This window comes from Tupaia chinensis, unplaced genomic scaffold (assembly GCF_000334495.1).
Source record: "Tupaia chinensis unplaced genomic scaffold, TupChi_1.0 Scaffold000115_1, whole genome shotgun sequence".
NCBI lineage: Eukaryota > Metazoa > Chordata > Mammalia > Scandentia > Tupaiidae > Tupaia > Tupaia belangeri.
The window spans coordinates 4,651,606-4,663,098 of NW_006159579.1; the positions used below are offsets into that span (position 1 = coordinate 4,651,606).

General features: G+C 49.0%; 1 protein-coding gene across 1 annotated transcript; it reads right to left on the reverse strand.

Moving 5' to 3' along the window:
* Nucleotides 1-510: 510 nt before the first annotated feature.
* GHRH (growth hormone releasing hormone) lies at nt 511-11,105 on the reverse strand. Its single transcript, XM_006144111.2, has 5 exons — nt 11,003-11,105; nt 5,714-5,815; nt 5,311-5,415; nt 2,788-2,907; nt 511-550 (listed from the first exon to the last, which is right to left on the reverse strand). The coding sequence occupies exons 2-5, from the start codon at nt 5,794-5,796 to the stop codon at nt 535-537; spliced, it is 324 nt and encodes a 107-aa protein (XP_006144173.1). The 5' UTR covers nt 5,797-5,815; nt 11,003-11,105; the 3' UTR covers nt 511-534.
* Between the last annotated feature and the right edge of the window lie 388 nt (nt 11,106-11,493).

Genomic DNA, 11,493 nt, shown 5'->3' on the forward strand with positions numbered 1-11,493 from the left:
ATTACCTGGTACACGGTGGGTGCTCTGTAGATGTTTGTTGAATGAATAAGTGATATCGCTCATAGGTGAGAAGTCATCGATAGATGAAGGATGAGATGAATGTGGGTTAAGAGCCTAGTTCTGGGCCAGACTGCCTGGTTTAAATCCAGGCCCTGTCACTTGCCAGCTGTAACCAGGGGCAATTCAGTTAACCTTTTTGGCCTCAGTTCCTTGTCCATGAAATGAGCAGGATGCCAATACCTGCCACGGGGCTAAGTGAGCAGCATGAAATTCTATGCGTGAAATTGCCTAACTGGCTCGGCCACTGCTTGGTGAGTGTTGGCTATTTTTTCATTATACCTTGTAATACCACTTTGGGAAATGTAACTATGTAAAACACATAACAAATTAGGCTGAAGATAAAAGAAAATGGCAATGCAGACCATATGGGGGAAGTTTATTGTATTTACAAAGGAAAAAGTAGGTCAGAAATGAAATAGGATGCACTGGATCCAATTGTGTTTTGGCTACAGTAGCCTAAAACAGGTGCAGGCTTCATCCTTGGGAATTCCTGTTGCAGAAAGAAAGATAAAGCTCAGTTTAGGGAGTGCAATCAGCGTGAGTTGGGGAGGGACACCTGTAACCAGAGTGACAGGTGCCCCAGGGGCAGGAGCTGACTGTGGGTTTTTTTTGTTTGTTTGTTTTTTTGTTTGTTTGTTTGTTTTGAGAGGATTTTGCTATAGGGCGTGTGCACTCGCCAGAAAGACAGAGAGAGACAGAGAGAAAGCGAGAAATCACCCCCCAGGGGAGACAGCCACGCCACAATCCCTTCTCCTCCATTCTCCTCTCGGGATCTTGGGCATGCATGCACATGTGCCCAGCATGAGTTTAAGCTTCCAGGTCTTGGACTCGTACCTCGGTCAACTACATGGGAGTCCAGCGACATAGCCATTACGCTAACTGCTGGTCCCACCAACTGTGGGTTTTAAAAGAGGCAGCGTGGAGGAAAGGATGCTCAGGTGTGCCATAGTGAATACCAGCCGTCGCCCCTGCCCTTGCCGACCAGCCATTCCCTTTGAAGAAGCCTCCTCTAATCCCCAGACAGGGCCAGCTCTCTCCCAGCCACTCATAAGCCACACCTCTGTGTCTCTTACCATTGATTACGAGTTACATAACCAACTACACGAAAACTTGGTTAACTCCTGGCCGCCTCGGTGCGTTACGAACTCCATGAGAGCAGGGGCTGCTGCAGTCCTGCTCTCTGCTACACCCTCAGCCCAGAGTCTGGCACGTTGTAGTAACCGGATGGCTTTTACAAGGGCTGCTAAGCCTGAACCTCAGTTTCTTTCTGAAGGTGGACACAGGGGGAGTGGGTGCAAAACGGTGCTCTCTGTCCAGTCACTCTCCCGTGCATGTTAAAGATGGACGAATCCATTCTCATTTTATATTCTCTTGGGCCTACCTGTGATGTCCTGATATTTGCAGCAGCTGAGCTAGAGGTGGGGACAAAGACTGCCGCAGCCTCCAGACCCCTTCCTGCGTGCTCTGTGTGCCGACTTCCAGCTCTGGGAAGCCTCTGGCCTGTAAACTGCTGGAGCAAAGCCTGCATTCTTAGGACTGGCCCTCCTCAGGGCCTGCCAGCCTGCAGGGCCTGGTGGGAGTTGTAGCAGGTGAGTGATCACCTAATCACAGCATGAGAGGCAGGGGGGAGGCATTCTTCTTAGAAGCATTATTTTAGAATTCCAGCTGTAGGGACCTTAGAGATGACCAGAGCTGACACCTTCCTTTCATAGAAGGGGGAACCAGGAAGCCACCTACTGTTAGTTGTGTGCAGGGAGGTGGTTGCAGAAACAGGCCTGCAGCCCAGGCATCCATCCTGCCTCCCAGCCAGATCTCAGCCTCTTTGTCTGCCGGTAGACCTGCTGCTGCGTGGACCTCCACAGGACTGGAGTCCCTGAGATGTGGGGGCTCTTGGTGTCTAATTAGGTTGGGAAGAAGGTGAGGAAGCATATGGAGATCTCTGCCGGGGACTGAATTTGCTTAATAGGTTGGCCCAGGAGTGCCCAACAGAGTCATGCTGGGACACATTTGTGCCCACAGTTTAACCTCGGGCTCCAGAAGGCAGCAGTTTCTCCAGTCTTGGGAAAACTTTGTCCATGAAGTGCAACTTTGTATGAAAAAGTTCCAGGGAGGCAAAGCAGGTCTTGGGCCTGCCAGTCCCTGGCTAAGGACCAGCTACTGCCTCCTCTTTGCCTCGCTTTTTCTTTTCTGTAAAATGGAAAACTCATTCCTGACCTTTACCGACTCCCAGTGGGCATGCGAAGGCCAGTGAGAAAGTGAATGACTACCGTTTCTGCCTCTCCGAGGACCATGGTAGCCTACACCAGACTACCACAGGTGTGGGAAGGCTGGTCTGTCCTGGGCTCTATGGTTTGTGAACTTGGCAAGAGGGTCCAGGGCATGCCTCTCTGATTACCTGCATCCAAATCCTCTGGGATACCATGTTAACATTCAAGCTTCCGGGTTCTAGCCCGGAACAATTGAGTGAGTAACATTTTCAGGGAGACGCTGGGCCTGGCCTCTTGCGACGCGCTGGGTAACAGCAGTAGACAGACACAGCCTGCATCACACCTTTTCTCCCCTTCCTCTAGGTCCTGATATGTGTAAGGAGGAACCTCCTTCTCCGTTGGCTTAACAGAGCCTCCCACTTTTGGGGAGGAGGAAATTCTTTCCTAACCTGGAAATCAATTGGGAAGGAAGCCTCTGAGGTCCCCAGATACACATGGACATGCACACATGCATCCCTACCTGCGCTTCTGCAGCAGGGCCACCAGGACGCTGTCCAATGCCATCTGCTTTTGGTCTCCCCACACGCTGTCCCCCTGACGGCCAAGCCGTAGCCTTGCTCCTTGCTCCTCGTTTCTCTCTCTATGCGGTTAGAGGAAGAGGAACAGTGAGGCTGCTACCTGGGAGGCGGGCAGGCAGAGGTGTATCCCTATGCCTAGTCCAGTATCTGGTGAGGACTCTTCTACCCAACTGAATTAGATTCAGCAACTCTTAGGGCGGCAGTATAGATAGTCATGCTAGCTCCCACAGCCGCAAAATGTCTCCCCATAGATTATTAACTGTAAAGTCAAAGTATTAACTTTACAGAAGAGACGCCATGTTAACCAAGTCATCAATGTTATCTTCTGTTATGGTTTAATGTGTCCCCCCAAAATATATGAGCTGAGACTTTGTTTCTGTGATGGCAGAATTAAGAGGAAATTTAATCCAACTATAGGTATTCAGAGGTGGTACTTTGGGGAGGTGTTTACAGTGGGACGCCATGATTAACTCCTGGTGACTTTATGAGGAAAGAGAGAGACGCATGGATTTAGGCATGCACATTCTGGCTCTGTCTTGTCATGTAATGCCCTGCACTGCCTCAGGACTCTGCACTGCAGAGTTCCCCACCAGTAAGAAGGCCCTTACCAGATATAGCCCCTGGACCTTGGACCTCAGGCCTCCAAACTGTGAACCAAATAAACCTCTATTTTTATAAATCATCCACTTTCAGGTATTCCATTTCTAAGCAACACCACAGTCTAAAACACGATCCACCAATAATGAGACAAATGACATTGGTACCTCTGACACCGTGCACTGAGACGGACACAGCGTTACTTCATGAACGCATAACCTGGATCTAATCATGAGGATGTATCTGACAAATTCAATGGGAGGGACAGTCTGTATAAATCATTAGCCTTTACTAATAAAAAATGTCAATGTCATGAAAGATTGAGGATATCTCAGATTAGTAGAAACTAAAGAGATGTGACAGCTAAATGGAACCTATGATCCTGGATCCTGGATCAGAAAAAGACTGTTTTAAAGGGTATTTGGGGACAACTGGTAAAATTTGACTGTGGATTGTAAGCAATAATTACATTGTGTTTATGTAAGGGTTTTATTAGGTGTTAGGAAACAGATGCAGAAGTGTTAGACTGTGGGACCAGCAGATAGTATAATGGTTATGTCACTGGACTCCCATGTAGTTGATCATGGTTCAAGTCCCAGATCTCATGGTTTAAAACTCACACCTGGCATGTGTGAGTGCATGCCCAGGATCTCAGGAGGAGAATGGAGAAGAGATTGTGGCGTGGCCATCCCATCTGGGGGATGGAGTGTGTGATTTCTTGATTTCTGTCTCTCCAGCAAGCTCATTTGCCCTATCGCCAAAAAAATTCTCTCTTAAAAACAAACAAACAAAAAAGAAGTATTAGTCATTGGAAAAGTCATGATACATTTTTGCACAGAAACATAGAAAGATACATCATGGTTTTTTTTTTTTTTTTTTAGAGGTTTTTGCTATAGGGCGCGTGTGCTCGCCAGACAGAGAGAGACAGAAAGCGAGAAATCATCCCCCAGGGGGGATGGCCACGCCGCAATCCCTTCTCCTCCATTCTCCTCTCGGGATCTTGGGCACGCACGCACACGCACCCAGCATGAATTTAAGCCACCAGGTCCGGGACTCGAACCGTGGTCGACTACGTGGGAATCCAGCGACATAGCCATTACGCTAACTGCTGGTCCCACGTCATGTTTTTCCTGATGTCCTCATATCTAAGGGTAAGGGCCATGAGGACTGCAGTTTACTCTCAAATGGTTCAGAAAAAATGATGATAATAAATGTGTAGTACATGTATTTGTGTGTGTAGTAGATCTCTAGCTGTAGATGTAGAGTAAATAAATATGGTCAAATGTGAACAACTGTTAAATACAGGGAAGGGCACATCGAAGTCCATTGTACTATAGTTGTAACTTTTTTGTAAGTTTGAAAGTTTTTTTAAGCTAAAAACTAAAATATGTATAGGCTATGGGCTTAGACTGTTTGGATTTTAGCTGTATCACTCTGGTTGTGTGTCCTTTAGAAGGTATTAATGTCTCTGTATAATGGGGGTACGAGTCCCTACTTTGTGGGGTTGCTCCAAAGATCAGATAAACTAAGAACAATGGCTGCCATCGCCCAAGGCTCCCCATACGCCTGGCACTGTGTAGGGTGTACAGAGAGGTCTTAGAGCAGAGCCTTTGTTTCTGGCACGGAGTCACGATCAAATAGTAGCTACTATCAGAGCCGCTGCTGCTGGGGTCTAGCACAGGGAGAAGCACAGAGTAGCTGTGGAGGTACCTTGAGCTTTGACTTCCAGATCCTTCTGCCATGGAAAGTCAAGAAAAAACAGCTGCTTGCCAGGGGAGAGACCAAACTTGGTCTTGGGACTCCTGCACCAGGGCCTCCAAACCCTGATACTTAGGGCTGCAGGAAGAAAACATGAGAACCCCGCTTACCCCTGCTGCCTGCTCACGATGTCCTGGAGCAGCTTGCGGGCAGACAGCTGGCCCAGCACCTTCCGGTAGCTGTTGGTGAAGATGGCATCTGCATATCGCCTCATCCTGAGTGGGAGGAACCACAGGCCAAGGCGTGGGTTGAGGAGCCAGGAGAGAAGGGTAGGGCTGCTTTCACCGTGTCTCTGTAATGTCCTTCTGTTGCTCTATGTCACCCCCAGAGAGACTTGGACCACAGCTGGGCCACCTCTCTGGAGCTCAGTGTCTGGTCCCCTCCCAGAAGTGGGCAGTGGGTGCTGCCCAAGGAAATTGCTGGAGGTCATGTGATGGCTTGATTCTGCACCCTCTAACCTCCCACCCCAGGGCAGGGATGGCTTGGGGGTGGGGGAATCCAGGGGTTGCTTACCTGAGGGGCAGGGAGGGCAGTGGGGAGGAATGGGAGCTGCTGCTGAGGGTGAGGATCACGAGGAAGAACACCCAGAGTGGCATCCTTCACCCCTGGGTGCACCTGCAAAATGACAGAGAAAAGATCAGGTGCAGTCTTAGCCACAGGGGTGCCTTTTGCCAACTGGGCTCAGCCTTGGCTCCATGACAAGCCTTGGTCCTTGTCTATTGGGAGCTATGGGGTAGGAAAAAGAACCCAAACCCTGGAAGTTAGACCTGGGTTCAAGTTCTGCCCCATCAGGTACCAGCTCTGACCTCATTATCTCCATCTGTAAAATGACTCGATAAAGCTAATCTGCCAATTTCATAGGGTTGAACAAAAAACCAGTGAGAACAATGAGACTGCCTTTGCTGTAGGCACTGGTGGAGAAATCTCTCAGCAAGTTGGGGGAGGAGGAATCACCTTCCCCTAGAGTCCCTAAGTCCCCCCACCCAATGTGGTACTGATAGCAGGAAGCAGGGATTACAACTCCGTTCCAAGTCAGACAAATCTGGGCTCAAATCCTGGCTCTGCAATCACTAGCTCTGTGTCCCAGAACCAGGAGCTTTGCCTATCTGGGCATCCGTTTCCCCAGCTGGAAAGTAGAGATGCTAAGTATACCTCCTACATGGAGTCCTTGCAAGGATCAGGTGAGATGAAGGTACCTGAGTGAGTCACGTGGCAAACAAGGAATTCCGTCTAACACTTTGCCCTGGTTACCTAATACAGGCCCATTCGGAGGGCGGACTCTGCTGCTTTTATTTTGCATGGGGTTGGAGGGAGGTCGAAAGACTGGAAGTCCTGCTCCAGGTGCTTCGATTTCTCCTGGAGTTTAGTCCTGGAGGAGACCACACAGCCTGGGGAGCCAGCATGGCAGAGTCGTCTCGTAGATTCCATAATCACCCTTAACTGGGGCCTGTGGACACAGCGGTCTGCTATTAGAGGAAGAACAGCTCTCAGGAGGAGACTGCCATCAGTCCTGACTGGTCCCTGTGGAAATGGCTGGCCTCGGGGGATTAGCCACCCAGAAATTGGGTCTTCCTAGCTCCCATGGGTGGTCCCTCTTCTAGCAAGATATCTGCCCCATGGGGATACAGACCTATCTGAGGGCCTAGCCAGTCCTGGGGGAACAGTACCTCCTTCCCCTCATCGCCACCTCCCATGACTCTTTGCCTCTCCTCCTCCCCAGTCCTGCTGAGGAATGATTTCCAGCAGGCAGGGCTGGCATTGGGAGGATTCACCTTTCTGTTCTGGGCTCGCTTGCCTTCTCAGAGCATTGCCCCCTTGCTGCAGACACTGGGGTCTGCCCTAACTCATGGGGACTGCTCGCTGGGGCCTGAGAATTCCACATCATCCAGCTCAGTGGTCAGTCCCTCCCCGAACCCCACCAAGAGGCAGCCCTCCAGTTCCTGCTTGGGCAGACACTTGCTGCCAGGGGAAGAGGAGCTCACTTCCCCCAAGCTGGTCTATTTCATTCTAGGCTGTTGTAATTCTTAGCAAGCTTTCCTTGGACCAGAAGGTGGCGTGGTGGCTAAAGCAGCTGGATCCCACATGGCTGACTGTGTGGTTTGCGTCCTGGACCCAGTGGCTTGAAAAATACACCAGGCGCATGTGCATGTGTGCCCAAAATCCTGAGATGAAAACAGAAGAGGAATTGTGGCATGGTCATCCCCCCGGGGGTAATTTCTCACTTTCTCTTTCTCTCTGATAAACGCACATGCCTTATAGCCAAAAAAAAGAAAAAGAAAAAGGTTTTCAGGGCTAGTAGGTGGCAAGGAGGTTAAGGTACTGGACTCCCACATGGCCAACCACAGTTCAAGTCCCAGATGTGGCAGCTTGCTTTCTCACTTTGTCTCTGTCTGTCTCTCTCTGGTGAGTATGTGTGCCTTATAGCAAATTAAAATAATGATAATAATAATAATAATAAATTAAATTAATCTTTTTCTAAAAAAGTTGTTCTTGGGGCTAGCAGGGCATGATGGTTAAAGGTGCTGGACTCCCACATGGCCGACTGTGGTTCAAGTCCCAGACCCGGTGGCTTGCTTTCTCACTTTCCCTCTCTTTTTCTGTCTCTCTCTGATCATACTGGAAAATAATAATAACAATAATAAATAAAGTTAAATAAAATAATTCTTTCTTAAAAAAAGCTTTTCTTGGGACCAGCAGTTAGTGTAATGGCTATGTTGTTGGACTCCCACATAGTCGACCGTGGTTCGCGTCACGGACCTGGTGGCTTAAAACTCACGCCAGGTGCGTGTGCATGTGTGCGTGTCCAAGATCCCAAGAGGAGAATGGAGGAGAAGGGATTGTGGCATGGCCATCCCCCCTGGGGGATGATTTCTTGCTTTCTGTCTCTCTGTCTCTGTCTATCTGGCCAGCGCACGCGCCCTGTAGCAAAAAACAAACAAAAAAACAAAAAAACCAAAAAAACCTCTTTAAAAAAAAAGCTTTTCTTAGGGCATGAATGGTGGTTTAGTGATAAAACGCAATGCTCTGTGAGGCAGACCCTCATGAGAACGCTGCCGGTTCAAGTCCAGAAATTTTAAGTACACTGGGGCAGGTACGTGCTCCTGATCCCAGCTGGCTGAAGCTGGAGCCAACCAGGACATCCAGACACTGCTGGGATGCTATACCTCTGTCTTTTTTTTTCTGTCTCTGTCTCTCTCACTCATGCAATAAGTATATTTTAAAAACTAAAAAGAAAAAAAAAAGTTTTTCTCATCATGTCACCCCCAAATCCCCAAGTATTTGTTAAACCTCAACTATCCTGGTAAGGACTGGCGCTAGAGAAAAGGTGAGGACCTGGTTTCTGCCCCGAGGGCCACCTCTTTGGCATCTGCCTGCTCTGCCTCCCAGAGCTTCTGCACCTGCATCCACAGGACACGCGTCTCCAGCTCTTGCTCCTTGGACCCAGGATTTTTGGTCTTCTGTCCTCCTTACACTGTCACATCTGCCTCCTTCCTCCCCAGGCCGGGTCAGGCTGCCTCTCTAGAAGTGGAGTGTCCTAAGCAGGGAGCTCTTTGGGCCCTTTGATAAAAACCACCGCTTTTTCTGTCTCCCAACGGCCCCCTGACTTTCTCACCTTCTTGCTTGATCTTTAGAAGGTTTGGGCATATCCTGGCCCCTCATCACCTCCCTCCCCTGCTCAGAAGCTCTTGATTCCCCACTCCATCCAAACCTCTTGCCTGTGCTCTCCCTCCACCACTTCACCTCCTGCTCCTTCTCCCTAGGGCCAGAGCGTGTGACTCCCAGCCCCTTTGTCCTCCTAACCAGCACGATGTACCTCACACTTGCCCTCTGGAGCAGGAATCACCATGCTCGTTTTACTTCCCAGAGAGAGGGAACTGAGCTCAGAGAGAAGGGCCTTTTCCACGGTCCTCCATCACGTTAGTTTTGGAGTGGGCGCTTGAGGATGGGCCTCCCATATCCCAGGTCAGCACTTCCTCCGACTCCAGCATCCAGATGCATTCCCTATTCACGGACTCCCTTATTCATGGGTGCTGGGGAGAGTGAAGGTGGGTAAACAGGCATGTCTGCTGGAGGGCACCTCCCTATGCACATTTAGTCATTTCAAGGAGTTGAAAATATCCATTTAAGGGCCAGCTGGTGGTGTGGCTGGATCCCACTTGGCTGACTACACGGTTCCAGTCCTGGACCTGGTGGCTTGAAAAACATGCTGGGCATATATGTGTGTGTGTGCCCCAGATCCTAAGATAGGAATGAAGGAGAAGGGACTGTGGCATGGCCATACACCATGGGGGGGGGGTGATTTCTTACTTTCCCTTCCTCTCTCCAGCGATAGTACACACCCTACAGCAAATTTTAAAAAAGAAAATAACCTCTTAAGAGAGCAGAGTTTAAGAGGCATGTTATGGTAAATACAGTAACACTCTGTCCATTCAAAGCGAGGCTGGTTCACTCAACATCTGGCTCAACATCTACCACACACCATGTGCCCCCCAGTGATGGGTCGGGACTCCACAGCAACCCTGAGCTATGAGGGTCTAATCCGAGGGGCTGCACGATCCATTGGATGAAGGTAGGAAACAGCAAGAAGTATCCAGTTTATGACAAGGTAATAGAAATCACATTATCAAGGACAAAATAGCTGTTGACAGACACATTCCGCATGACAATCTAAGGAACTCAAATTCACCAATTTAAATGTAACTGGAACACGACTTCGACTCTTTGATGGCTCTCAAGGTATTCCAGAATTTTTAGTCAATTGTTAGGAATGTCAGTTTGCTTTTTACAGCGCTTACTACTTCCATGACTAGCTGTGTTTAAAATCATCCAGATTCGGGGTAACCGGGCACCTGATCTACCTCAACTGGCACCTCCTGCCAGCCTTTCATGCCATGAAAATGCTGCAGAAACACTTTCAGCTAACAGAGACCAGGTCTCAAGTGCCAAAATTAGCAAGGCTACTTTTGAAAACCTAGGGAAAAACAAACAAACAAACAAAAAAATTCAAGCCTTTCTTAAATATTCTGCTTTGGAATTTGAGTACCCCAAAGGGTTCACATCCTAATCCAGTTTATAAACTGTTTCACCAATAATGTCCCAAGTTGAAGGAAATCTGTGTTTTAATGAGGGAGCATCTTGAACTGTCATTCAAAAGAGGTACACTCCACCTCCTTCCAGAAAGGGTTTGAGGCAGCTTGTGGTGAAAGACACAGATACTTCAGGACCATTAAAACAAGGATCAGGAGACGGGCTGGGGATAATGGAGGGCTCCGAGGGCAGGTAATTGCATCTAAAACACGGAGTAAGACACGCAGATGCAATGAAGCAAGAAGGCGAAATGTTATCAATTTCCAGGCAATTATGTTGAATTGGTTCTGAGCAATCGATGAGGGGTATTGATTTGCACAGCCCCCTGGCTCCTCTCCGATCCAAGGCAGAATCCCATCATCGACAGAAGAATCTAGCCAGTTCAGATTTTGCTTCGGAAGCCTGCCCCTATGGTCCTGAAGGAGCCCTAAGACCTCACTCACCTCTGACAGACAGCTGGAGCAGGTCTGCCTGCCACTTCTCCAGGGTTTGAGGCACCACACATTCAAGACAATCCCTGAATGGTGCCAACCATCAAAAGCATGTTCCAGAGCTCCTGGTGCAAGCTTATGTTATTCAGAGGGGGCCCAAACATACGCACCAGTCTGTGAGCGAAGCAGATCATGCTGGGCATCTTTGGCTTGGTGTCTCTGAATTGCTGAGGTCAACTTTCCCTGACCCCATCCAGCCCAGCCTCCAGGACCTCCCTCTCACCTTTGATGTGGCGGGTCTCTCTCTGCTGTGAGGTGCTGCTCTAGTCCTGAGGACCTGGGCTGGGCGCTTGCTCCGGTGGCTGCGTAGCACTCCCATCATTTATAGCTTCATTTTCCTAAGTGTTGTCCGCGTCAGAGGATCAATTACTCACCAGTCAACCAAAGCGCCATTTTTAGCATCACACCAACAAACCCCCATAGGGCAAAGAGGGCACATTAAGACACATATTGAACTTGCCCTTTATCCTGGACGGAGCACAAAAGAGGAACAGTATTAGAGGACTGGCGAGCATAATACTGCAGCTCTAATAATGGAGTACTCCTAACAGGGAAAAGGCCAAGGGTTCATTTATCCTCCGAGATGAATGTGCCTTTGAAAAAGTTCGTCTAATTTTGTTTTGTCTGTGGGTAACTTTATTTCACTTTCGGGTAGACGACATGACAAATAAGTGTTTTTCTCTCCTTAGTGAGGGAAATTGTTCGCTATCTCCC